General features: G+C 46.5%; 2 protein-coding genes across 9 annotated transcripts; one reads left to right on the plus strand and one right to left on the minus strand.

Annotated features, from left to right (window-relative positions):
* Positions 1 to 2362: 2362 nt before the first annotated feature.
* On the minus strand, positions 2363 to 23921 carry CEP63 (centrosomal protein 63). 6 transcript variants are annotated; one of them, XM_038146169.1, is made up of 16 exons: positions 23691 to 23859; positions 22918 to 22993; positions 21107 to 21241; positions 19386 to 19566; positions 18059 to 18154; positions 15788 to 15910; positions 14849 to 14962; positions 12252 to 12485; positions 11849 to 11994; positions 10961 to 11095; positions 10078 to 10192; positions 8024 to 8221; positions 7512 to 7598; positions 5785 to 5984; positions 4968 to 5265; positions 2710 to 2868 (listed from the first exon to the last, which is right to left on the minus strand). In XM_038146169.1, exons 3-16 carry the CDS (start codon positions 21148 to 21150, stop codon positions 2710 to 2712), a joined length of 2130 nt encoding a protein of 709 aa, XP_038002097.1. In that variant the 5' UTR covers positions 21151 to 21241; positions 22918 to 22993; positions 23691 to 23859. The 6 variants fall into 6 exon arrangements, with proteins under 6 accessions (XP_038002093.1, XP_038002097.1, XP_038002098.1 ...); XM_038146165.1 differs by having other exon boundaries at positions 2363 to 2868; positions 22918 to 23859; XM_038146170.1 differs by lacking the exons at positions 22918 to 22993; positions 23691 to 23859 and adding an exon at positions 23868 to 23921.
* On the plus strand, positions 23854 to 27569 carry ANAPC13 (anaphase promoting complex subunit 13). Of its 3 annotated transcripts, none has more exons than XM_038146171.1 (3): positions 23854 to 23959; positions 24849 to 24974; positions 27106 to 27569. In XM_038146171.1, exons 2-3 carry the CDS (start codon positions 24876 to 24878, stop codon positions 27229 to 27231), a joined length of 225 nt encoding a protein of 74 aa, XP_038002099.1. In that variant the 5' UTR covers positions 23854 to 23959; positions 24849 to 24875; the 3' UTR covers positions 27232 to 27569. The 3 variants fall into 3 exon arrangements, with proteins under 3 accessions (XP_038002099.1, XP_038002101.1, XP_038002102.1); XM_038146173.1 differs by lacking the exon at positions 23854 to 23959 and adding an exon at positions 24020 to 24102; XM_038146174.1 differs by lacking the exon at positions 23854 to 23959 and adding an exon at positions 24127 to 24470.

A 27569-nucleotide genomic window follows, 5' to 3' on the forward strand; every position in this document is an offset into this window, starting at 1 on the left:
CTTCCACAAGCCCTCTCTAAGCTCTATTTCTGTCTCAAGATGGCAGGGGGAACAAAAACTGACCCCAAGAGAGCAGAGAGGACAATTTCCCCCTACTTAGCACAACCTCGGGAAGTATTCCCTGTTCCTGCAACCCAAGTCTGCAAAACCCAGGCACCTGCAATTCCACACATCTACAGAGTCCCAGATTGATTAACCCCTCAAAGTAAAGAGTGACCCCCAAGCACTGTCACACCCACAGCAGAACATCTGTAACACACTAAGACAGATGAAGCCTGCACAGCTTCCCGCTCCACAGATGTACGAAAGGAAGTGCTGCAAATACAGTTCCACACTTCTGTCTCCATCAGAAAACAAACACTGGCTCTGCCCTGCAGTGTGTAAGAAATCCTTTAGTGCTATTGAAGGCATAGGTTCAAAGACAAAAACCCCTCTCCAGCGTCATTAATTATAAAGTTTCCAGGGCCAGGTGATTATTCCAAGGGAGGTTTGACACTGCAAAGGCAGAGAATGCCTGAGAAACCCTGCAGCCCCAGATAAAAGCACCTCAGAATTCTGCACTTGCTGTGACATCTCCCTCCAGGATAAACACAGCTCCTTCTCCTCCTCCTCATAAAAAATGCACATTCCCCAGTGCAGCCAAGGTTCCAACACCAGGAGAACAGAACAGCTCCGGAACAGCTCCGGAACAGACTTCTCAGTTCTCTCAGGGCATCTGCAATGAGAGAAAGGGGGAAAGACAAAGCACACACACACACACACCAACACAGGGAAATAACTCAGCAGTTCCCCTGCTGCAGATGCTATTTTAGATTATATTAGTTCAAAATTTTAGATGAATGAAGCTGGTGAATTTTCCCTGAATGAAGCTGCGTATTACAGGTATTAGAAATTGATAAAGCTGTAGGATTATAGCTGCTAATTAAACAAATGGATCATCTTCAGCCTTGCTCTTCCCTTCTGCCAACACGAACTGCCAAATATCTCTGAAGGGATATGGAAGAGCACATCAGAAACAAGGCAAAACGTCTCCTGAACTGCTGAAAACACCCGCAGCATGATGCAACACTCAGTAACTAATTTGACAAATCATCAGGAAATGCAATACTATTCGTAAGGTATCATTTAAAAATGAAATTGGTGGCCTCACTGAAGGCTGTGAGAGACCCCTAAGGGTTCTGGCATATTTCACACACTCACTTCATCTATAGGTTCATCTGCAAAGAGAAAACAGTTCAGTGCATTCTGCTGTTCAGATTTTATCAAAATGCCCCACGCCCAACAAGTCTTTACTTGAGACAGACAGGGAGGACGCTCCAAAACCATGGAGAGCTCTGCAGAGGATCCAAGGCCAGTGCTGGATGACCACAGTCCAGCTCCAGCTGGGGGCAGTTCAGCACCTCATTACCAAGGCTGCATGACGAGAGTCCAGAATGGATTTGAAGGTTTTACCCTCATGCAAGGAACTCCACAAGAAAGCCAAAACACGAGGACTTTTGGATTGGAACATTTCTAAACTTTGGGATGCAGAGGTGCATGGGCAAGAGCAGCCCCAGCCTGCAGCCAGGCAGCTGGACTCACCTGTCTGACACAATGGCTGAGCTCTGTGCACATGTGGTGCTTTTGAATTCCTGTTCCCTGACAGCATTAAGCTGCTCTAAGACAAGGTGAAGGTGATGGAAAGAAACAGGAAACTTATGGACATGGAATGTCCTAATCCCAAGGTCTGCCTGCACAACGGCCATAAAGACTCAGCCACAGAACTGCAGAGATCCCAAAAGAAAACAAGCCCATAGGAAATAAGTCCTGTTCACTCACTAACAACTTACTTCTCTTGAGGAAAGACTGAATATTTTCCCCAAAAGAGGGCACAGATGTATTGTGATGCAGCAGTTCCACTGGACTGTCCAGATTCAACCCAGCCTGGCACCAGCTCGCATGGCAGCTGCAAGGACATGTGGATGGGACCTCACCTGCTTGTGGGTTCTCCTCACATCCAGGGCCATTTCTCATTCCTATTTCTCTTTCCCAAGAGCCATGACCACATCCAGAATTCAGACACTCGCTCCTTAGCTATCCTGCAGTACTTCAACTACTCTGTACAGCAAGATAAAGACACCAGATACTACACAAATTGGAATGGGCAGAAGCTACATGAACCAGGAAATATTAAGAAATTCCACTAAGTTCAAATTAAATGGAAAAAAATGCAGAGAGCCCAAAGGAAAGAGGAATTTTATTCCCTGTTCCTTGAAGAACATAGCTATGCTGTGATGGAAAAGGTGTTGATCCAAGTTCCTCATGAGAAGGGAATATAAGGCACAAGAGTCACTTTGTGTATCTGTATAAACAAGAAAAGAGGTGTTTGCCATTCTGATTTATTTCGATGCTTTTACACGTATAAAATATACTTTAAATACATAAAAACTAGCAAATGCTTTGCTTTTAAAAAATACCATCAACTTTGTGAGTGAGCACATAGCTCTGATGCAGGTGCCTGACCTACAGCAGGCTGACTAAAATGTCTGTGGTGAGACACCCCTCATCAGAGCGAGCACGTGGGCAGGAGTTCCTTCTCCTCAACTGCCATCCTGCTGACTCAGCTCCCAGTGGCACACACGGCCTCTCGCTCCAGCTCCAGTCCCAGCTGGCTACAGGCACCTTCCCAGTCACACTTTGGAAGCGCGTACGGAAACCAGCATTCCAACATTATTCCTGGTGTTCAAATCGTCTCACTATCTTTGCACTCTCTTTTTTCAGTTCCTCAATGTGAGCATTTAGGCACTCCAGGATGTGCTGGGATCTCACTTCTTCATCTTCCAGGTATCGTGCAGCAATGGATCCGACAGAAGCTGTAGGCAAGGGGCACTAAAGGGAAACAAAGGGATTATCAGACATTCCTTCATTGCAAGTTTTGGCCAGAAACACCACTGATCTGCAAACCACACCACTGAACATGCTCCTAGAGGGGCCATTTCCACCTCAGTGGGCAGACTAAGCACTCAGGTCTCACACTTTTATTGCAGGTCACGCCCCTCCCAACAGCCAGCAATGAACGCTGCACAAAGCCAACACTGCCAAAAAATCACTACTAAAAAATCAAGGCTAGAGAAGGTCACTAGAGAATACCAAGGAGTTTGCCCTGGGTGTTGGTGCAACATTATCCTGCTCCTTGTCTCCATAAAAATCCCAGTGAGTGGGAGCACCTCAGAGTTTGGGTCCAGGGAAGGGAAAGCACTGCCAGACTGGCTTTTTTATCACATATTCCACACTGGGAAATCTCTGCTTTCTTTCATGTACCTCCTCTTCTTCCCCAAAGTAACAGGCTCTGGGTACAGTCCCACAGGCAAGCACAGGCCAAACTCCCATTGCAGCTCACAGAACAGCACTTCAGTCCAGCCAGCGATGGCCAACAAACTACTCCAGATTCTTTCCTTTACAGTCAACAACTATTTCTGCTCCTCACATCACTTACCCACAAGTTATTAACTTACAAAAACAACACTGTAAACCAGGGTTAATGTACAAGTTGATGAAGAGAAGCCTCGTGCACAGGGGCTGGCACGTGAAATATTAAGGTTACTAAGGGGCTGCTTTCCATTACAGACAAGTTGTCTCAGTGTCTTGGCAAGAGAAAATAACTGGTTATTTCCAAATCCTGGAGCCTCATGGTTTTCAGGTCTTGTCAACAGCCAGGAACAAAGGGAAACAGAAAAGGCTACAGACAACAAGCAAATCTGTCCCACCCACTACTGCCTACTGATGAGAGTTCTCCTCTCTTAGTGCTAAAGGAATTGATTTAAAGACACTGGAGCCTGACCCAGTCAAAACCAGGATCTGCATTTCCTTAGAAATCTGATTTCTACCTCTTAGTCTGCCCACTAAAAAGCAGCCCATTCTCTTCTATTAAACATCAAGCCCTAGAGCTCCTCAAACCCTGAAGTGGAACTTTTCACACTTTGGGTCCAATCTTGCAACGTGAAGAGCTTCCATTTACAATACTGCAGTTCCCCAAGTTCCCAACACAGTTTTCTGGGTATGAGCACAAGCTATTTTAGTCTTGAAAAATCAAGACCTATTCTTGGTCATAAACTTCATCAAAGACCTGACAAGCCTCCACTTATTTGTGCATTAGCCTTTGAGCCTCTTCTCTGGACTCCTACAAAAAGATCACTAATAGTTTAATAGTTGTCACTGCTACCAACGCAAAAACAGAGGAGAAACTGCTCTGAGCACTGCCAGGGCAACACATCTGGAGCAAGGACCAGTGCTCAGCATTCTCCCCTCCCCAAACACGACAGGAAGAAGTGATTAAATGCAAATTTTCTGTATCTTGGTCAAGTGCTTCAGCAACTGAGCTGAGGTAGGACAGAGAAAGTGCCAACACTGTTCCCGATGAAAAAAGTACCATCAGCAACTGGGAAAAAGAGCAGGCTCCCCTTGTGCAGTGAAGCAGGGATTTCAGGCTTTGTCATCTGCAAGCATAAGCAGCTTTAAGTTCAGTGTGCTGACTGCTGCAGCCTGCTTGAAAAGGGGTAAAACTCACCCTGTGCTTTACAGATGTGCAGCAACCAGCCACCCAGAGACTGGCTCAGCACTCCACATCCACTCTGAGCCTCTACTGCAGACCCAAGCCAAAAGCTGAAGCAGAATTCTGAGGGGACACAAGCAGGTCCTGGTACACACTGAGGTACAGCACCATGAGCTCCTGGAATTAACTTAGCAAGCACACAAACACAAAGCTCTTCTCCAAGGAGTTCTGAAGAGCTTCTACATGGATCCTCCTGGCCAAGTCTCAACCATCCAGCAGTGGCTTTCTTTCCCTGTTTAACATTTGATTTACTTAGAGGATCACACACAACATGCAGCTAGGACATGCATTCAAATGCCTGTCTCCTTTTGCCACATAAGAACCCAGTTCTATTTTCCGATGTTAAGCAGCAAGTATCTCCTGTACAACTGCTTACCAAAACCACGGATTCTCTGTGATGATTCAAGGCAAGCTGCTTAGATGGTTCATCTGCAAAATCTTTGTTTTCATGCACCACATGAAGCACAGACTCCGCTCCCAGCCAGGCACGTGACTCCTCGCAGTTCTTGCTGCTGCTCTGGGAGGGTGGCTCACCCGTCTCGGGGGTCACAGCTCCTGTTTCAGCAGCCCCACACCTTTGGGAGTCCCTGTGATGATGCTGAGCAGTCCTGTCAGGCTGGAGATGTGTCCTCCCTGTGTGTTCATCCTGCTTGTGCTGTGCTTCCCGAGCTGTCCTGGAAGGAAGGTTTGAGCACAGAACTGAGTTTGTCTCTCAGCAGCTGAACTCCAGCAAAGCTCACACAGAGGCAACAATTAACATAGATGTTACTAACAGCCCTGGCAATCCTAACTTGTTTCCACAGCACTTCCAGACACACATTCAGTCCCTGTGGAATTCTCTCTCTTCTGCTACTGTAGATACCAAAAACCACAGCCTGCACATCCTAGCACAGCAACAGAAAGGAACACAGCTGCCTGGGCCACAAGCTAATCCTGTCACCAAAAACAGCACGGACTGCTGCTCCAGAGAGAGGCAAAGGCAGACAAAAGACAAACAATGCTGGCTCTGCAGAACACAAACCAGCTGGGACTTAAAGCTACTGCACTGCTTAAGGCATAAAGGCAGATTCCCAAACAGTCCTTGTGTGTTCTCCCAGACACACGATGCACTGGAGAGACACCCAGCATGCCATTAAACCCCACACATCCCCTGCTCTCCACCCTGAGGAAGCAGCGTTCCTGGGGTCACTCACCTGTGCTGTACATCCTCGGGCTCTTTGCCTTGCCCCTGCTGAGCCATGCCCTCAGGTTCACCTGGGCACACCTGTGCAGTGCCCCCCAGTTTCGCCCTGGTCTCTGCGAGGTCCTTCCGCAGCTGCTGGTTCTCAGCTATCAATTTCTGGAGCTCAGCAGTGTAGTCCTCCCTGAGTGCTCTCAGGGTGCCATCACCCCCCTAACAGACAAAGGAGGGCAGAATTCAGAAGTTCTGGTTTGCCAGACACCACAGTCACATCCAGAGCAAAGGCCAGCAAGAGATTCCTTAAGGCATATCCCTAATCTCATTTTGACTGGCAAAACCTTCAAGACTTTCTGAGGAGAAAATTAATTATATATATGCTTTATTGGGCCTGCATCCAGACTCACTGTGCTGATCTGCCTGGGAAGGTCAGTCTCTCTCACCACTGGATTCATTTTAAAACAGGAAAACATGGACCAAGGATAGTTCAGATGTACCTGCCTCTGGCCTTTCTGACACTCTGAACCACTTGCTTCTTCCCATCTTCATCTTTTTACTAGGCCAGGTGGGTATAATTTCCACTGCTTCTATCCCTGTGACATTCCTACTTACTTTTTGCCAATTCTTCTAAACTTAGTTGCTTAATTCATTCTCATCAGCTCTGTATCTAAGGTCTTTCCAAATGTGCATCAGGACCACCAGGCCAAGATCCACCTCCTGTGCCTTGGGGCTTTTCTTTTTTTTAAGGAAGACTTCCTGCTTTGCACACTGCTACCATATTTTTGGGAACTCACACAGGCAAAAGCCACCAGGCACTTTTCAAGCAGAAAGTAATAGGCCTTAGGTCATTTCAGTTTCAAACCAGCCCTCCAGAAAGCTGTGGTTTTAATCCATCTCACCAGCCACAAGCTTCTGTTCAGCACTTTCCCAGGAACTTGGCACATTTGACAATCACCCCAAACTAATACCAAGAGGTGAGTATTTCCTTCCCACAGATCTAACAGGATAAAAGCTCTGACATACTCTCATGAGGTTATCAGCTGTCTGAATGCAGCCCTTGCCCCCTGGGAAGCAGCTATTCTGCTAAGGTTGAGGCAGAACTTGCAAACCAGCCACTTCTTCCTTCACAAAATGAGCCAACTCGTTATTTCTGCCAAGGCTGCACCTCTGCCATGCAGGCTCCTCTTCTCCCCTCTGCCTCAGGAGTTTTGGAGGTTTTGTTCAGCTGCAGGAGCCCACCACAGGGCCCTTTCCAAGAACACTGCCCCAACACATCCAGCGCACGCTCCCAGTCTGCATCCCGCTCGGGGAGAGCAAAGGAGAGCCCTGCTGAATGGCTGCTCACCAGGGGAGAGCACTCTCTCACCCCAAGCATTTCAAGGGCCAGAGCAGTTACAGCTCTAGGACAGGTCAAAAGGACATCACAGGCTGACAATCAAAGGTTTGAGGTAAACTGGCTTAAAATGGAAGTGTAATGAAATGTACTAAAAAATGTGGGCCAAAGCCCATGGAGAAAACATGGAAAACATGGCTGCTTCTGCAGTTCTCTTCACCACTCTCTGACTGAACAAATGCTTGATATTTCTCACCTTATCTCCTCTCAAATTGCCTCTTTTTCTTGGGTTTTAAGTTCACTGAGCTTTATCCCTCATTTTGAGAGCCCTGGGCAAAGACTCTGACTATTCCCAGGTAAGAACACAAGGCTAGCCCCTTCCCAGCTCCTGCTCCTCAATACCTTCATACCTTCAGCTTACCACACTCTGTTTTTTCCAGAATCTCCGAGAGATGACGGTTTTCCAGCCTCAAGGTTTCCAGCTGGACCAGAATTACCTGAGGAGACAAAGGCAAACAGCAAGCTCAGAAAAAGAATACAATGCATGCCCACAACACCCTCCAAGCCTTTTCCACCCTCAAACTCAAGTACTAAGCAAGGTTTGGACTGCTAGTTGTACTGGGACCCTAGGGAGAAGGCAACAAAAACAACCATACACAGTTTTCAAAGATGTTATCCATCCTGGTCTACTTAGCATGAGTAATCCCAAAGAATTCTGTGGGACTGTAGGCTGCTGGTTTGAAAAGAAGCAGCAAGACAGATTCAGTGAACATCATCATTAGAAGATTCCTTCAGAAGGTCTCAGCTTTTGTACAGAGGATAAAGATACAAGAAAACTACTAATATAGCTAAAAACCAGGATGTTGTTCCAAGCCTTCAGAGCCCTTAAACAGATAGCATAAGAGTCTTGTGCCTTTCTTACCCTGTGCTCCACTGCTTTCCTCTCTGCTCTTTCAATCTCTGCTCTGAGCTGCTGCTCCAGGTCTGAGGTGGAGCCGCTCGCCGATGCAATGGTGATGTCCCGCTGCTGCAGCTCCTGTGTCAGCCTGGAGATCTCCCTTTTCATCCCCTCTAGCTCACTACTGTGCATTTGTTCAGCCTGAGAGAGCTGGTCTTTCAACTGGAGGAAGACATGCACACATCACCCATGAGCTTTTAAAACATGTTTCAGCTAAAAAAGCAAAAGTACTGCACATGGGAATTTGAAATCTCAGTCCTGGAAAACAAAAAAGTTCTACGTAACAAATCCTCTGCACATGCTTGTCCTTCCTGATTGAAAGCCACCTCATCCCAATCCCTTCCCACACCACACACTGCCAACAGAAAAGAAGTTTCATGCCATGAGGTACTTGAGAAAACCCGCAATTTATCAAACCAACAGCCTCTTCAGCTCATCATTCAACCTCTGTAGCCAAAGCCAGAGAGCCAAAGGTTCACCATGACTGGGGAAGCACAGTAACTCTTGGAAAATATAACCCTGCAATTCGCCACTCTGAGGTATTTGAAGATACCATTTAAAGATGGTAACTTTAAATAGCTCGAGCTGGATTTTTCTTCCAGGAATTAATTTGCCCTAAGTCTTTTGAATAGATATTAGAGTTGAATCGATGTTAGCTTGTAGCAACTAAAGCTTCCCATGGCAAACTTCTACCAGCCAGCTATGCACAGGATAAAAATACATCTCTTCGTTTTCATGACTCTGTGTGATGACCACTAGGCCCTGCATTATGAGAGAATAATCATTCCCTATTTACTTTCCACATGACAGGCATGATTTTATTTTCAGTCCATTCAATCTCATTTATCTCTCTTCCAGTTTGCTAAGTTCTATTCCATTCAGTTGCTGCTTGTATAAAAACCACTACATCCTTTTGGTCATCTTTTTCCATACCTCATCTTGGTTTATTCAACGCTTTTTTGAGGTGGCAGACCTGCACCACACACAATATGCTGGTAGGCACACTGTATATTTATTCAGTGGCACGACAGACCAACAGCAGCATAATTCCTTCCCCAGGACTCCATTCCATTAGTCAGAAATATTAACCACCCAAACACATAGGATTTTTCTGAGAATTACAAGCATTTTAGAAAATTGAACCAGATGATCTCTGCCTACCCATGTAAATACTGTTCACACGGTGATTTATCTCCATGTCACCTCAATGCCTCCCAAGTATATAAAACAGGAACAGCCTTCATAAATCTCTCCCTCCTCCTCAGCAGCCTGTGGGAGATTCATTTACTCTGTGGCTGTTTAGATGTGTAACCAAGCACACATCTCTGGCAAGATTTGCACCTCTGTACGTTCAGAATAAAGGATGAAAGATTTCCACACAAGTGAGGTTTTTCACTCAGGTTCAATGAGGCTTCCACTCTACCAGGCTCCAGTGAAAGCTCTCACATGAGCTGAAGCAGACCATTATGAAGAGCCAAGCTAGTGGAGGGCTTGCCCGCTTTGGGTGCTCAGAGCTCTAGGGTGAGCCCCTCGTGGCAGGTGAGCTGCTCCATTCCTCCCAGCCCCTGCCCTCATGCCCAGCTATCAAGCCTGAAACACACTCCCTTATTCACACAGGGGCCAGGACACATTTGAAGGCCTGCATCAAGTGTGACAGGACACATTACAGCAAACTCATTCCTTCTCTGCTCTTCATCCTGCTGGGAGCCTGTATTAGGCTCAAACTCAGGATTCCAGACTTTAATTTCTTGGCATATTTGCCCTTCCAGCAGTAATTCAAGTATCAATATCAAGTGTACAGAAGTACTGGAGGAGGCCCAGGAGATGCTGGCAAAGCCAGGTTCAGACACCTGCAACCAGGTGTCCTCTCAACGCTTCCTCTGCCAGGTGTGCTCCTTACCTCCAGCAGATCCCTGCCGCCAGCAGCCCTGCCCCGGTGCCACTGCTGAGGCCCTGGCACACAGGGATCAGCTCACTCCACCAGTGCCATCCACTCCCTGGGAACAAAGCCACGTTACCTTTTTAATCTCTGCCCTTGACTCAGTCTGGTCTTCTTCCAGGGACTGAAGCTCTTTGATATTCTCACCCAGCTCCTCGCTCAGCTGCACACACCTGGCATTTGAAGACACCAGGCTGGGTGCCAAATGCAAAAGTATAGATTAGAATAACCCAAGGAGGAGGAAATGGTCAGAGAAACTTTGATCTTCCAGGCAGTCCTTTATGTCCATTACAACAGAAACTGAACTCAGCCTACAAGTTCCTTACCAATCCTCTGGGTTTGTTTTCCAAAATCATTTCACAAGAGATCAGGAAGCTCACCTAACAGATAACAGTTGCTTCTTGCTTGTTTATTTACAAACTAAGATAACAAAGTTTCTATGTAAACACAAGTCTGAAAACCACAAACTTGGAAAGGAATCATACAATCACAACAAGCTTTGTGTTGGGAGGGACCCTAAGCTCAACTCATTCCACCTCCTGCCATGTGCAGGGATACCTTCAACCAGGTTGCCTCAACCCTCATCCAGCCTGGTCTTGAACACCTCTGGGAGTCCCCAGTCTCTCTGGACAGATTTGTTTGTAATCCTCACTGCACAGGAAGGTTTGGATCTGGTTCTTACCAGCTGCCTAACAAAGACTCCTTAGCCTATTATGAGTGAAGGTGCTCAGCCTAAGCAAGCTGGAACACTGAGAACACCCACCATGTGCAGAGAAAGGCAGCCAACCCATTAGCAAAGCAGTCACTATTACACTGCAAAATGAATAGCACTTGATTTCCTTGGCCCTTTGATATTTAAAACAAGCCTACAAAAATCACTGGTTAACTTGATGAACACAATTAGGTGCTGTATTATTATCCAAGACTAATTGCACTTGCAGAGGAAGCAAGAAGAGGGTTACCTGTTCTCAAGACGAGTCACCTCTGACTGCAAGTGCTGCTCCTTCTTCTGGGCAACATCCAGCTGCAGCAGCACCTGCTCCAGCTCCAGCCCTGCAGAGGACAACGGCTTCCCTTGCAAGCGCTCCTCCAAGGCCCTACACAGAAACAGCAGCTTTAATCCAGCACAGAAACACGTCTGAGTTCACTGGTACAGGGAATGTAACTGCTGTTTTCCTGGAGCTCTCTGAAAAATACACAGCACCTAAAAGCAGGAGACTGCTGTGTGCAGTGAGAGTAAGCAAACACAGCAGCTGGATGACAGCCCCTGCTTGAGTTAAGGCTGACTGAAAAAGACTACATTTTATTTTAATGTTGGCCTCCCTGCCAGAGACTGGTAGGTGACCAACACCCAAACCTTCTGACACAGCCACCAGAACCCTACAGCCTCTGCACATTGCCAGGGCAGAAGGGGAAGGCCAACACAATTTTGTCACAGGTTGTAGTTACATCAACTACAGCCCCAAGTAGTGAGAACTTTCACCTAGGTTAATAAGCATGTTATCAAACCCTGAAAGGCCTCCAGCACTTGGCTGAAAATGCCTGGGAGAAACACCCTCAAAAGCCCTGCACTGCCTCCAGAAACCCAGCTGAGGAAAGTGGATTCCTTCCATGCTCTTCACTGATTATGTGCTAATTTCAAAAGCAATGCAAATTGAAAAATGCTGCAAGGCAGCACAGTGCTTGTGATAAACTGCAGTGCACTATGCTAAATACAACCAACACAGATCCAGCTGCATGAAAATTTTCTTCCTCAAGAGAACCTGAGGAAGGTTCTCTTCCTCAGTGAGAGAACCTGGAACATAGATCTGGACTGAAGAGCCAAAGTACCAGCAAGTCACAGATGCTACCTGATGAGGAGTTCTTTTGTGTGAAGAGTTTCAGTCATCCTGTCCAGCTGTTTCTGTAACTGTTCCTGGTGCAGTTTTGAGCTGTCAATGAAATCTTCTTGAGACTGCAAAGTGGCTCTCAGTTCCATCTTCTCACCCTGCAGCACCTGCACAGGAGGCAGAAGGAATGACTGCTGCAAGATGGACCAAACCAGTTTGCTGTAATGTGGTGAGAGGCTGACCAGATTTTTAGGACCCTTGGAAATACTGCAGAGCAGCACATGGCCACAAAGCCGATTTTGATGCCAATCAGGAACTTAACAAAGGCTCTAGAAAGAGACAAAAACTCCAGGATGAAAAGCCTTCCCACCACTTCTCACCAGCACTGCTTTAGACCCCGTTTCTTAAGAGTTCCTCCACTGACCTCTAACATTTTCTTGGACTGCCTTAATTCTTCTTGAACTCTCTGCTGATCTTCCAGAATCATGCGATTGTCCTCACTGAGGTCATCCACCCTCATGCTGAGCCTCTCCACCTCCAGCTCGTTGGCACAGATGGTGTCCTTGGCCCTCTCCAGCCTGCTGGTCAAGTGCTGGATTTCCGAGCAGCTCGCCAGCTCCACCGAGTCCAGGATCTGCTTCCGATTGGCCAGCTGGGTCTGCAACAGCAATCACCTGCTGGAGCTGAACTGCAAAAACACCAAAGTTCTACCAAAACTAAATGTTCCAAATTCAACACTTCTGATTTCTTGGTGTAACGAGCCACATTCTCCTTCTCAACAATACCTTCCAGGGAATCAGGGAGAGTATTATTCCAGGGTTACATGATGGATAAAACTTCCCAAGGCAAACAGAGTAAGTAAAAAACAAAATGAAAAAAGAGGGAGCCCTTTGATTCCAAAAGCAGTTAAAAGAGAAACTGGAAAATGAGAATCTCAAATCACTCCAGCTGCCCGAGTATGATTTGTCCAAGAACAAAGCCTCCTGCTATTTTTTGCTCATGAGCTCAAGGCTAGACCAGGACTAATGGCTGCAGGTAAGAAAGTTTGTAAACCAAACAGGGCAGGGATTACCCAACCATTAATTCCACACCAGGACAGAAAGCAGCTCTGGGTGCACAACTGCATAACCACAACCACCAAACAGCCCCAAAACAAACCAGTTGCAACAGCCAATTTGCTTTGCTCTCTGCAGTAAATACCTGGTTCCAGCAGCTTGGGGCAGTGCTCACTTTGAATTTATCCGTGTTCTAATGGCAGACAAAAAAGTTACAAGGAACGTACGAGTAGCAGACAATACCTGCTCTATAATTTATAGGCACAATACTTTATTTCATAGCATTTCTTTTCACACAGCTAGTGGTGAAATTTAACAAGCCAGCTCTCACATAAACTTCTAGGAGCATTCACTTCATATAGTCCCTAATTGTAGAAAATCTTTGAATTTTTAAAGGCTGAAACAAAATATTCGAGCAGTCCTATACTCCCAGTTTCAAAGAGTAGCGATGCCTGCCAGCTTCAGAATCATCGCATGCCTTGATTTACACAAACTGTAAGAACTGCTCATTTGCAAGGCTATGGTATGGTTTTGATTACAGCCTTTTATTATTATTTAAATAGTCATGACAGAAAAGGTAATCAAGAGGGCCGTGAGTTTAAAGCAGAGCCTTTCTTCACCCACAAAGCCAGAGTATCAGACTGCCGGAACATTTATTTCTGCATTAAGAAAACATTTAAGCTGTCTCTTATTTCCAGCCACACAACATCCAGGCCAGCAGAGAATTCCAGGTTTTTAAGAAAGGCTGACTTTAAAGGCTGCAGGTGTTCCAGAAAATTATCTGTACTGGGGAAAATTCCAGGCTTCCCTAAGCTGCTCTGGATGAGCTGAGGGGAAGCCAGATGAAAGGAGAGAGAGGGGAAGTACTCCATGGTCATGGATCTCAGCTTGACCTTGTGCTAGAAAGACAACTAAGCACATAAAATGTACAGAAACATCCAAGGCAAAAAATTTAGCACTTCCATGCTGGGTTTTTCAAAGCAATTGAGGATTCAGGCAGTCTGTTCACAGTACCTGTGCACCTAAGGCACCTATGCCGCTTTGGGAAAACCTCCCCAGCCTCCTGGTTTTCTGCTGCACAGTAAGACAAGTTCTTCTGTGCCCCAGCATCCCAGCCTGAGCTCCAAGGACACATCTGTTCCCAAACAATTGAGCTATCAACGACACACAGACAGCAGAGCAGCAAGACCTTCTGCTCAAGGACTCTCTCTGCATTTGTAGATCTCCTGGTGTCAGCCTCTCACAAAGCCCCTGTCAGAGCCAGCTTCAATCCTGTCATCACAGTCTCCCTCCTCGCAGGAGCTTCCACTCAAGAGCAACTCAGGAGCCCATTAAGGCAAAGTCCACAGCAAGAGCTTCTTATCAGTGTCTGCTGTGATTGTGTCTGTGTGACTTCACAGCTGTGCTCTAGGTCAATTCATCTTGCTCTGCTGCAGCACCACTAATTCACTGAGCCATCAGCTTTGCAGAACAGCAGCCCCACTACTTCTTGCCTTTGAGAGACCTAAAAAAAGGGGTGGGGGGCTGAAAACTGCTGTTGCTTCAGTATTTTATGGAAGTCTCTGCCATAGGGGAAGACTGTTTTCCAACAGTACTCTCTGAGCTGGACCCACAAGGTGCATATTTACCTGCTGGCAGGTAACAGCTTTCAACTAGACAACATGATGTAACATATTTTAAAGTGTCATATGCTGTGGTCTCTGCCTCTCAGGGAAATCTGCATCCTACTCTCTTCTCTGCTAACCAGAGCAATGGCAGGGAGAGCTGCACAAGGTTCATCTAATCTCTGATGACAGACTCCAGATCTTTTTTCCATACAGCACTCGAACAAGCAAACCTTATTCCAACAGAACATGAAAAGTCACTTTGATGGCAATCTGAACTGGATGGGAGCCTGAGAGACTTCATTAGCCTCTCCCTCCCAGCCACAAACAAAGCAGAAACTTCCAGCACATGTTAATTGTACCTGCACGAGCTCAGAGTGCTCTGCCAGAGCCTTGCGCTGTGCCTCCAGCGATGCCACCTGCTGCTGGTACCGCAGGCGCTGCTTCTCCCAGTCAAGTGATTTTTGACGGAACTCCTGCAAGGACAGCAGGGGTGGCTTGGAGCAGTACATCCCTCTCCAGTTCACATCCAGTTTGCCTTCTCTCCCCACTCCTCACACCCTTCCCCCAGCAGGGAAACCATTAGCCGGTCACCTGATACAGCAGCTCAGCAGTGCAGAGCCCTCACACACCGTGCTCGCTGCATTCCTTCCCCACCTGAGGTAAAGCTGCTCACAAATGTTAAGTGCCAACACATTCGTGGCTGATTTCATGGGTTTGCTGTCAGGGGTTTAACAATTCAGATTGGCTTTAGCTTCCAAAACATGCTGCTATTGAAATCACCAAGATGACAAGAATTAAATACAGAATTTGACTACTAATCTCTGCTCCAGAAATTGGGCACTACATCAGTCAGATGTGTGCTGTTACCACATCTCTCAGGAGGAGAAAACTGAGTGGGGTTGAGCTCAGCAGAGCAGAAAGATTAAAAGATGAGACAGGGTTGAGAAGAAGTTTGACATGTAGCTCCCTCCTCCTCAAAGAAGTGAGAATACAACCTCCCCACACTGGAATTCATTCCATTCACATAATTAGTTGCTCTTCCAGCACCTCCTTCCTTTTATTTAGTCTAAGGGTAAGAACAGCATTAAGGTTTATGCAGTGCAGTCAGAGGCCCCAACACATGAAACTGCCTTTATCACACATGCAGTTGAGAAGAGCTGCACCTGGAGAGTGGATGGGCAGTGCTCCTTCAGCAGGACTCGTAGTCCACTTCCTAGTGGACTGTGCAGTCACCAGTGAAGCCCAGTAAGGCAGTTAATACATACAAGCTGGCCAGCACTTGCTTTTTCACCACATACCTCCAGCTTCCTGGTCAGCCGGCTCAATTCAAACTTGTCCTCCTCTTGTCCCTTGTAAGCTTCTCCTCTGCTTCTTGTTTTTTTCTTCTGCAGCTTCTCGTAGCTCCTCCTCAGTCGGGACAACTGCAGGATACAGGGAAAGAGAGAGCTTTGCTCAAGGCTCCAAGGCAAGAATTAAACAGCCCTTTGAAAGAAGACACACAAAGTGGTTCACACAAACAATGCCCTCATCAAGGCCACACAGCTCCCTAGTGAAGGCTTCTATTTGGATAATGAGTCTTTTATACCAACAGCACAGCAAAACACATGAGTTGTATGAGAGTAGCAAGATGCCACTGAAGTCATGACATCAGCAGCTTTAACTAAAGCTCTGTCTTACCATAATTAAAGCATGACTGAAATATTGATCAGATGGAGGTTTACAGGCAGCTGTCAATGCAGCAAGAGCACAGCATTCCCCTCTCCACAGGTGGTTCCCAGCCCCAGGAAGAGCCAGCAGCACCCGTGGCTGATCTGCTCACCCACAGGAGCACACCCACCACACCACACACGGGTAAATCCTGTGTGATCAAAATACACTTGTGCAGCTCAGGTGGGAACTGGAACTCTCCTGCTTAGTGGGAGAAGGAAGATTTGAGAATTGCCATTACCCATAATATCAACACCACTTCATCTGTCATTTTCTGCTTAGATACACTGTGTATTTCACAATGAGTGGAGAATGCCAACAGAAAATATCACTCCTACGCCTGCTGCTAGGATGCTGAAGTTGTATCAGAAGCAGGAATGACAAAAAACTCTTGACATTTAAATGACCCTCTGTGCAAATAATCACTTGCAACTTGCAGAGAATTTTTCATACTATGAGCTCTCCCCTACTTAACTACTAAATAAAAGGCTTCCAAATAGCCACATCAATTTGAGAAGCCATCACTGCTGTTTTACTAATGGACAAAGCTAAGCCCATGGATGAACAGAAGGACCATGGGAAGAAAAAATATCTGATTTGAGACCTGATGCATTCAGTACTTCAGTGTGTTCAGTGGGAACAGACAGATATTCAGCCTTAGAGTTAATACCAACATCTTTTGCCAAACATATCAGGAGATAAGAGGTTTATTATTTCAACAGTCTCAGTAAGTTAGACACTGTACCTGTAATTGCACTGGAAATGGTGGTGAACGGAGACAGAAATAATTTCCCCAAGCAGTACTAAGAACAGAAGACTGAGGAATATTGGAGCTCAATGTCATCAGCATTAATACTGAGTGGTAAAATATCCACAAACTGCAATTTAGGCCACAACACACAGGCTGTATTTCAGCCGTAGCAATTTAGGCTGATCTGCCAATGTACCTCAGCTTTACTCTGCAGCTTATCCACAATTCCAGCGAGAACACCCAGCAAATGAAGCCTGTTAGTCATACGGAATAGTGAGGTGTTTTTAAATGAGAAAAGATGCCTTCTGTCATCAGAGCAGAGGCTACCAAATTAATTTCACTTATGGCTTACAGTGAGCAGGAACTAGGCCCAGCCCTCCAGAGAAAACAGGTCAGTGCGCTATGAGCTGCTCATGCCAGTTCACTCCCTGCTCCCAGCAAGTGCAGACAGGCAAGGAGCTCAGGCATAAATCTGGAATGCCGTTATACCACCTGCAGGACAGGTATCATCTTGCACTGAGCAAGAGGCTTTGAGATGGAAGCTCTGATATTATTGTCAAACAGCATTTTCTACGTACACTTGGTTTTTATAAAAGGTATTAAGACTAACATTCCTTAAGAGTACAAAATCCCTACTAAAGTCATCAGCGTTAACAAAGGCAAAAAGATGAGACCACACACCACTGTTATTTCCTGATCTCACACTAGCCAGGCCAGTTACATCTCCACCCTTTTTGAATTCCAGAAACGCTGAAAGAGCAAACTGCTGCTGCCTGTAGCTGTGGCAGCTCCGGAACCAGCATTGTGGTGACTGGGATGGGCAAACACAGGACATTCTTGCAGTAAACGTCCGCAGATGTCCAATGTATGAAAACATTTCTACTCCAACAGTTCTCTGTCTGTCACCAAGTTCCTCCAAACCACAAAAAACAGGCCAGTTGAGCCATACAAATGTCACTTTATCTATGCTCAATGGTCTTTTTGGTAAGCACACAAACACTAAGAGTGGTGAGTTTTAAAACCACAGCATTAAAACAAAAACAATGACACAAAGTAATTGATCCATCATCAACTGGGAACTAGAAACCAAACTTCCCTTTTTGCAACTCACCTCCTCCTGGAATTTCTTCAGCTGTTGTTCATACTCTCTAACCATGTCCTGCTTGGATTTTTCCACATCCTCGACCTGGCGACGCAGCATGCCAACCTGAACAAAGGCATAAAAAGCAAATAAATACAACAGAAGTAGGCTTTATTGCCAGTAGATACATGGACATTCCAGTGGGGCCCCTCATTACAAAATAGATGGAGGTTGTGTCTAAATCTTTGGCAGGCTGGGGCCACAGCTATTTCTGTTGGGGTCTCCTGTTTTGAGCCAGTTTGTGGATTTCACTCCTCGGGACAAAGCTGACGTATTTGGTTTGTGCCAAAAGCCTACTTCTACCAAGTATTTTCATCAAATTCTTCACAAACACACATTATGATTTCAAGCTATCTACCGAGAGAAAAGTTGGCCATGTCATCATCTTACTACGCTCAGAGAAAGGAGAGAACCCTAATAGCAAGGAAAAAGTAAGAAAAGAGGTTTTGAAGCTCATAGAAAAGACTTCCCTGACACTGATTCAACTGCTTCTGTGACTCATTTTTCTCCCCTTTTTTTTTTCCCCTCCCATCTTTTTCCCAACCACAACCTGACTGGTCACAAGCCAACAAATTAAAATTAAAAGAAAACCCACAGAAAATTCATATGACTAAACCAAAAGCATGAATATACTCCAGCAGTGACTTCAAACATACCTTACAGTTCAGTTTGAAATCCATATTTGCTTTTGGTGGTAAGAGACATTTCAAGTGTCTTGAGAAAACATAATTGATAATAACAACAATAACCTATATGATAAAAATCATCATTCTTGCAAATGAAAATCCTGTGCCTCAACTGCACCTTATGGTCCACATCCTGCACAAAAACTTCACTTACTAATAATTTTCCACCAAGAGATTTTTTTTTTTTGCACTTCCCTCAGGCTTTGTGATTTAAGATCACAAAACCAGAGCTCTGTAAAAAAGCCCATGGAGAGTTTCCCAGCAATATCTTGGTGCAGTTCATAGTAGGAAATGGTTTTCTTGGTGCAGTTTATATAGTAGGAAATGGGTTTTTTTCTGCCAATGACTGCAGGTTGCTGGGCTGTCCATTACTGAGGCAGAGAGAACCCAGAGGCAGAACAAGTGCCTCTGGGTCCTCTCTAGTAACTCTAACAGTTCAATATGTGGACTTCCACCAACCCTAAGGGAGCATATCACTTGACTTGGATTGAGTTATGAACCAGACACCTTGTTCCAACAGGTCCTTTAAAAATTCTATTCCTGATTTCCTGACTCTAACAGGTAAAACACACTGCTAGCTCCAACCAAAAAATAGTATGAAACCAAGGTACCTCCTTTTGTTTTTCCTGCAGAGCTGTCTTGGCAGAGGAAAGTTCCTGCTCCCGAGCACTCAGACAAGCTTCCAAAGCCTGTGTCTGCCCTTCCCACTCGGATTTCTTGTGAGCCACCATGATGTCTATCTGCTTCATCAGCTCCTGCAGCTCGGCCTCACAGGAGGTCAAGAACCCACCACTGGAGGGGAGAGAGGCTGGAGTTAAAGCAGGTCCCACCCAACACATCCAGCATCCCAAACCAACAAAGGCAGCAGAACTGACTGGCACCAAGGCTCCCACTCCACACACGCAGTGCTGTGAACTCTCTTCAAACAGAATCACAGAATCGTTAAGGTCAGAAAAGACCTCCAAGGTGATCAAGTCCAACCTTTTACCCAACACCATCCACGCCCACTAAACCACATCACTTCACACTTGGGCATTCAGCCTTTTGCCTTGGGTACCAGGCATTATGTAAGTAAACCAAAGTGTGTTTAATTCATATTTTGTATTGCCTTAACTGCTCTCCAGGCAGTGGCATTTTATAGCAGGTCTCAGTCACCAGAGGAATCTTACAGCCAAGCTATGAGCTCCCAAAAACAGAAGTTTATCACAAATGCAGACAAACCCTGAAGCAGAGGGGGTTGGATGACAACATGATAATGAAGAATCAAACCCTCGCAATCCATCGGGGAGCACAAGCTCCCCAGCGATGCCCAGATTTCTAATTTGGTGCAGTAATTATTGAAGCCAATTCAAGTAACTCCTCTAAAACTTCCCAGCTGCCAAGACAGGGACAATATTAAGGTTTGCCAGACAGAGCCCTAGAGGGTGGTGAACTCCATAATGATCTCTACCCCTTTAATTTGCCTGTCAAAGGGAAGAACTGAAAAGAAATGGAAATCAATAGGTTAAGGGATGGAAATTTCTCTGTTCCCCCAGGGCATATGCACTTCATTACTTGGCACTTTTTCTATAGGAAAAGAAATACTTCTTCAAGGAGCCAAAATCAGTCACATTTGAAGTTCACCCTGTCCCGTGAGTTAACCAAAAATTAGCAGCTATTATGCAGAGCAGGAACATTTCCTTCACAGCATCTGCTAATATGTAGCAAATTCTAAACTTGATTTCTGCAACCAGCTCTCTAAAGAAGATACAGTATCAAATAAATTTGTGTCACATTCTCAAGGACGACTAGGAAAATGGCATCAGTGACTTTTGCTTCACGGTTGTTTAACACATAAAGCATTTTGTTCTGTTATTGTCACTACAGTCTCTCGCGGGGATTGAAAAGTCTGGAGACTCTCACCTCAGACAGAGCATTAAGGATTCACTCAGAGCTGAGTGGGACTCTGCAGTTTCAACACAAGCAGGAAATAATCAGATGTTTTCAGTGAAATCAGATAACAAAGTCACATCTCATTAACCTTGCAAGGCAGTTACAAAATAAATATTTATTCACAACTCTATTTACTACTGCTCCTGATGTTGGACAGTAAGAATAGTTTACAACAACTGAGAAAAAAAAGAGGCTGAGGTTTTCAGGAAGACCTACAACCAAATTTCTGACAATTAAGACTATAAGCAGGGATTAGTGCAGAGACAGCTCCCCCAGTGACTTCACTTCTGCAGCAGCTGAAGGCCACTGTACACTTACACCAGAGGATTTATTCTGAGTAAGAGCCAAGGTTAATACCTAAATCATGTGGAATGACTGCTGTGTTCAGTTGCATACATACCTCCCCTGCCCACTTCTTTGCATTCCTTCCAGCAAAGCCTCCATCACTGAATCCTGGTGGCTTCAGTACTAGGGAAGCACAGGAAAGCAGAAGTCACCCATGGCGAGGCACGAACCAGGCTGCTTCTCCATCCAACTGCAGGGAAAGTGGAAGCCCAAAAAGCAAAGAAGTCAAAAAACATACAAGGAGCATGCAATTAAAGGTGAGGAAAACAATGGCACCTTCAGGAACTTATAGCCAAACAGAGGAAAACAGATTTTTCTACCCAGTGCTATCGTCCAGCACTACCAAAGGGCAGTGGTATAATCATGGGATCTAATAAACTCAGAGAGGAGCAATGAGAATCTGCACTGTGTGAACTCAACACAGAGGGACTGGTAGATCTCCTAGGAGCACCAGCCCGGGGAGAAACAGGAACATTTGGGCTTCAAAGGGGCCAGCCTGAGATCCACCTCTGTCAGGGAAGTTTGTCACTTCAGAGAGAAAACACTAGCAAGCAGCAGTAAGAATTCATCCATAAATTACTTATTTTCCAGGCCTCTGTCACATACTAGGTTAAAGAGACCACGCAGGTTACCACCACACTCAGAACACACTGGTTGTTCATACGGTTGTGGGAATTTTAAGAAAATACAAACTCCTTAAAATTTGCTCTTAAATTATGCATTAAATTATGAAAATAAGTTGAACAGCTTTACAATAGCAGTACATTGCTTCAGGTAAAAGTTACGCTTTTTAAGTAATAAACACCCAAAGAAATTTCACATTTTGGTGAAAGCAAGAAGGGTTTACATTAACGCCAAAAATCGGGAATAAAAAGTTGCCACGAAACCACAGCCCAGAAGCCAGAATTTATTTCAATGCCTCCTTCATGAAACTGCATCTAACACAAAAGTAGTTAAACTTGTCCAGAGCTACTAACACAAATTTCTATTTCCAAAATCTACACACTTTCCAGGTACTGAAGGTGGATTCTTCCATCACCTTTCCTCAAAGATTAATATGGCATTATTAAGCAATCAGCAAAAGGGGAGCAGGTCACAGCAAGGGAGACTTCCACAAATACAGGCTCAGCTTTGCTCTCTTTCCCAAAGAACCTTCTACTGTGCTCCTACGGCACTTTAAAACACAATTCAGGGATTAAAACCTGTCCTTGGGAGCTGTGTTTTAAACCACAAGCATATAAAAAATGCACAGTAAAAAAATCCTATCCCTATTCTGACAGTGTTTTGTCTGTCTTTGGTCCTGTTTGTGCTTAGCAAAACTCAATCAGTATGCAGAACAACTTGGTGGTTCTGCTGAGGGCAGAGTGCTGAGGAGAGCAGATGAGCAGATCCCTTGAGCTGCTGACAGCATTCCAAGAGCTCTCCAGGTGGCAACAGCAGACATTAGACAGTAGCAGCTCTCCTCTTTCATTCTAATCACACCTACACAGAATCAATTTTCAGTGGGCAGAGAGATGAGGAGACAGACAGCACAGAATTCCAGAACAGTTTGGGCTGGAAGAGATCTTAAAGCCACCTCATGGCAAACCCCTGCCATGGGCAGGGGCACCTTTCACTAGCCCAGGTTGCCCCAAGCCCTGTCCAACCTGGCCTTGGACACTTCCATGGAAGGGACAGCTCTGTGCCTCTGCCTTACCACCCTCACAGCCTGCCAGCTTTGCTTACTTTGCCGGCATACCCAGATTTTGGGGAAAAGCCTTGAAACCAGACACCTCTAGCCAGTTCCATGCTACATAAGGTTTGCTGACTTAGTATTAAATTTTGGCCTCTCATGTTTGCAAGTTGCAATGTGCAAGTTACAGGCACCTGAGTAAAGACCCACAAGAGGAAACAATCTCCTTCACAAACTACAGCTGAAGCAAGGAGAGCTGGCTGGTCACTTCTGAAAGTGAAGAAAACAGAAGTATTTGCAAAAAACCAAAAAATCCAAGACAAGACAACACATTTAAAAATAAGGCTTAGTATCCCAGCTCAAGGCAGAATTGTAGCAGCCAAGGGGAGAGAACTTTACAATACAAGGAGGACTTAAAAATAGTGCCCCTGAGACAAGACTGGGATTATTTCTCATTTAAAACACAGAAAGATGCAATCTTCAAGCGCTGTTGGAAGCATGCTTACAATGAACACAAAAGGAGCAGTAACTCCCAAAGGCAAGCTCCACTTGCCAACGGCAGGAATGGCACCTGCGGCAGGAGCCCCTCGCCAGGGAGAGAATCCCAGAGCCACTGAGCTTGGAAAAGTGCTCTGAGACCATCAATCTGTGACCGATCCCCACTTTGTCACCCAGCCCAGAGCTACGACTGCCGCGTCCAGTATTTCCTTAAACACCTCCAGGGATGGGGACGCCACTACCGCCGCCCCGGGCAGGCCCTTCCGATATCTAATCAGCCCTTCCGTGAGGGAATTCCTCCTAAAGTCCAACCCAAACCTGCCTGCGCAGCTCACGTCTGTCAAGCGGCCGGGGCCAGCGTGCCCGGGCAGTGCTCCCCGCTCCAGCCAGCGGAGCTGCCTCCGGCAGGCAGTGCCCGCTCCCGGCCGCAGCCTCCCCGCTGCCTCCCCTCACAGCGCCTGCCCCGCACCCGCCGCCGCAGCTCCAGCGCCGCGCCCCGGGGAGCCGCCCTGAGCTCCCGGGCCAAGCTCCGCTCCGGGCTGCCCGACACCCCAGCTCTGGCTGGCTGGCCGACCGCCCTCCTCCCTTGCTTATTTCCTTCCTTCCTTCCTTCCCTCCCTCCCTGCTTCCTTCCCGCCTTTCCCACCCTGGCGGCGGGCTCGGCCCGGCCCCGCGGCGGCAGCGTTGCGCATGCGCTGAGGCGGCGCCTGCGCAGCGCCGGCCCCGGAGATGGGCAGGGTAGGGCGGGCCGGGGAGCGTGGGGACGCCGTGGCGGGACACCGCGGGGGGACACCGCGGGGGGACACTGTGGGGACACCGTGGGGACACCGCGGGGACACCGCGGGACACGGGCGGTCATCGAGCCGCGTTGGCCGGGAGAGGCAGGGATCGCAGCGCGCCGCGGCTGGGGTGCGCTCAGCCCCGTGCCCATCGCCGCCCACATCGCGGCTCCGGCGGCCGGCGAGTGCCGGGCCCGGCTCGGTTTTGAATGAGTGTCGGTTCTCTCACACCGCCCAGGGCCGAGCTGCCTGCTGCTGCTGCCCCGCAGGGGACACCGGGGCGAGGGCCTGGGGTGGCCCTTGGAGGAGGGCAGAGTACAATGAAATACTCTGGAGTAATTACAGGAGCTGGGGGTGAAAGAGAGGTCTCGTTTTGCTTCTGTTTCAACGGCTTCCTGGACTTCAGGTTCGGGCAGAGTTCTGGGTACCTTGAAGTCCTTTGTTACTGTCCCAGACATGTGAAGGAGTCGGTAAGGCACAGCATTGGTCAGGGGCTAGAAGTCAGCAGGTACCAAAGGTTCAGGGCACTCCAGGTGCTCAAATTCACTCAAATTAGACTTCTAAAAGTCAGTCGGTAGATATAAACACACGTAAATATCATTAATAATAACCAGCTGGTTTTATATATTCATCTCTGATGCATATCAATCTGCAATTCACTTTGATAGAGTTCTTTTCAGATGAAGTTGTTCTCTGTGGTTATAACCCCTTTTTGATTGGATTAGGGAAATCAAGGTATTCCTTGTAAGTTTAAACTTCATATGGATTGCATCAAAACTGGAGCATAGTTCAGACTCCAGTTCCTCAGCTGGGGATGTTGTTGAAGCAGCATCTGCTTTGTGTCACAGATTTAGCTGCTGTCCCCCGCTGTGACGATGGACAGCGAGGTGCAGAGGGATGGCAGGATCCTGGATCTGATCGATGATGCGTGGAGGGAAGATAAATTGCCCTACGAGGACGTGGCCATCCCTCTGGTAGGTGAATTGCTACTTATCAATCTGAGTTAAGGCTGCTGCGTTCATCACAGTCCCTTCCAAGGAAAGGCACAGAGTGTTTCTCATGGTGCAGCTAATTTGTACAAGAGGCTCCTGGATCTGACTCCTTCCTTGCCCTACATGCCAGTTATTCCTGAGTGCATGAGGACGTGGATGCTTCTGTCCCTCGTCCCCTGACCAGTTGCTGAATCCTGTCAGAACTGGAGTGCCCTTCCCATTCCACTGTCCTGGGTTTGGCATCAGAGAAGTAGAATCATCCTTTCTCTCTGCTTCCCTTTTTTGTTCCTGGTGTTTGAGGCACTTTCCCAGTTGGTTTGGAGAGCAGAGGATCAGTCTCACAGACAGTTCCAGTCTTGGTTATACTTTATGCCGTTAAAAGAAGCTGAGATGTTTTCATAGATGTTTCAAAGCAGTCTTTTCCAGACACAGTGTTGCTGCTGGCAGTTGCAGGGCGGCAGTGAAGGACTGGCAGGTGCAGCAGGACTCTTGCCTGCGCTGCTGTGTCCAAGGCATGGCACCTCTCCTTTCATCCAGGGTACAGCTGCAAGGCTGGAGAGGTGCAGCAGGGGAGAAGCTACTGCTGATACCACAGAGCCCAGAGCTGAAACTTCAGATCTCCCACACTGACACCTTTCCTCAGCTATTTTGAAACTTCCAGGGAAGTTAAGAGGTAGCTGAGGATTTTCCCTTCCTTTTTCTCTCTGGTACAAGAGCTTTACCCCAGCCAGCACAGATAAAGCAGGGTTTGTGGGGTGCTGGTTTCTTTCAGCAGAGAGACATTTCCAAATCTGTGACGTGGTTCCAGCTTTAGCCCTGCCACCACTGGCTTTTCAGAGAGAGAGGAGCAGCTGCCCAACTCAAAATCCATATGTCCAGCACACATTTTCCTGCCAAGAGCTGGGCTTGAGGGAAACGTCTTGCAGAAGCGTGATTCTCAGCTTAGAGCCCAAACCCTCCTTTGCTTGGGATAACCTTTATTAGGCAAGCTGAGTATCATAAACAGGTTCCTTGTTGACTATTGCCTTCACCCTGAGTCCAAACATTACTGTTTCTTCCCTTAGAGCCATCTCATGATGGCTTACAGTCACATACAGATGACAGCCTCAGAGAAGGAAGCCTCACCAACTACCAGTAGAAAGAAAGGCCTGGCTGTGGATATAAAGATCCCTGGAGATGGGATTGGCTCTGACCACATAGAAAAACCAGCATGGATTCACAGGGGACTTAAATCAGGGACATTGCAAAGGAGCAACCAGAATGGCTGTGGAAGTGGTATTTGAGCCTATCCTGAGAGTCTGCTCCAGTGCTCACTCAAGACACTTCTGGGAACTCAGACGGGTTCGAATCATTTGTTGTTTTCAAAGCTGAAACATTTTATTTAGTTCCTGCTGGCATTCCCAGAGGTCTAGAACTCCGAATTCCTGCCCAAATGGTACGTGGCAGAATAGCACACACCAGTGTGACTACACCAATACAACAAGATAGAGCAAGACACCAATACAGCACCAATACAGCAAGACAGAGAACAAATAATAGAAAGAAGGAAAATGAAATCTCAGTTAAACTTTCCTTCCCCTTACTGTGCTGTGAGCAGCTCTGTGGCACTCCTGGCAGGGGGTTCTGGCTTCTGCTGTTGATCCAGCACAGCTACACCTGAGTCCAGCATGCAGACAGCAAGGACTTCTCACCTGCCATAGGAAAGTAACATTTTACAGAACCAGTTGTCTGCAGTGTTTGTATTCTTGGCAACAGCAGAAGCAGCACATTGCAAACAATGGAATAATTGCATTGTACTGTTATTGACTTACTTTGCATTTGCTGTATATTCTCCCTCACTGTGTGTGCAGTCTGAGTGTATAGCAAGGCCCCAGGGTCCTGGAAAACAATTTACCTTTCAGATTAAGCACCACATTCAAATGAAAAGAATACTGTCCATGATGGGGCTCAGCAATATTTTTAAGTGGATCAGTATGTATGATATTTATTGTTCAGATGCACCCTCTGGTCTCGTTTGTGTGGTTTTGTATCTATCCATACAAATCATAACAACCTGCTGCTTGCAGGAAGTGCATTACGTGTGGAATGCATTCTACCTGTGTTTTGTTCTCAGAATGAGCTCCCTGAACCAGAGCAAGACAACGGTGGCACCACTGAGTCTGTGAAAGAGCAAGAAATGAAGTGGACAGATTTGGCTCTCCAGTATCTCCATGAAAACGTTCCACCCACGGGAAATTAGTGAATCAGTGGGATTTCATACAGTGGATGCATGAATGCAGCATAAAAATATTTTCTGGCTGACCATTGCTGTCATAAGCTGCCCTAAAGAGGAAACAACATTTCTGAAACTTTCAGATTCCAGCAGTGGTTCTGCTCACAATGAAGAGTTTAAAATGCTTCTTTCTTGAATGTGAAATAGCAGAGGCTCTGACATCTCAGAGCCAAGTGCAAAATGTTCTATGCTTATAAGATTATTTCATGTTTTCTGTTAATTTGTTCTTAAGTTGGTGCCAATTCTGATCTTAAATGTTTTCTACACATGATTAAAAAGTTTTTATTGTCTCAAATTGCAATTGA

The sequence above is a fragment of the Motacilla alba genome, chromosome 9, assembly GCF_015832195.1.
Source record: "Motacilla alba alba isolate MOTALB_02 chromosome 9, Motacilla_alba_V1.0_pri, whole genome shotgun sequence".
Classification (NCBI taxonomy): domain Eukaryota; kingdom Metazoa; phylum Chordata; class Aves; order Passeriformes; family Motacillidae; genus Motacilla; species Motacilla alba.

What these genes read in the sequence shown, in the direction of transcription:
- CEP63 (XM_038146165.1), bottom strand. Translation starts at nt 21,150, where the DNA reads ATGGAGGCTTTGCTGGAAGGAATGCAAAGAAGTGGGCAGGGGAG. An exon ending in GTGACTCGTCTTGAGAACAG is followed by an intron (nt 10,193 to 10,960) that starts GTAACCCTCTTC and finishes TTTGGCACCCAG; the next exon opens with CCTGGTGTCTTCAAATGCCA. An exon ending in ACAGAGAATCCGTGGTTTTG is followed by an intron (nt 2,869 to 4,967) that starts GTAAGCAGTTGT and finishes GTTTCCCTTTAG; the next exon opens with TGCCCCTTGCCTACAGCTTC.
- ANAPC13 (XM_038146171.1), top strand. Translation starts at nt 24,876, where the DNA reads ATGGACAGCGAGGTGCAGAGGGATGGCAGGATCCTGGATCTGATCGAT. An exon ending in AGGACGTGGCCATCCCTCTG is followed by an intron (nt 24,975 to 27,105) that starts GTAGGTGAATTG and finishes TTTTGTTCTCAG; the next exon opens with AATGAGCTCCCTGAACCAGA.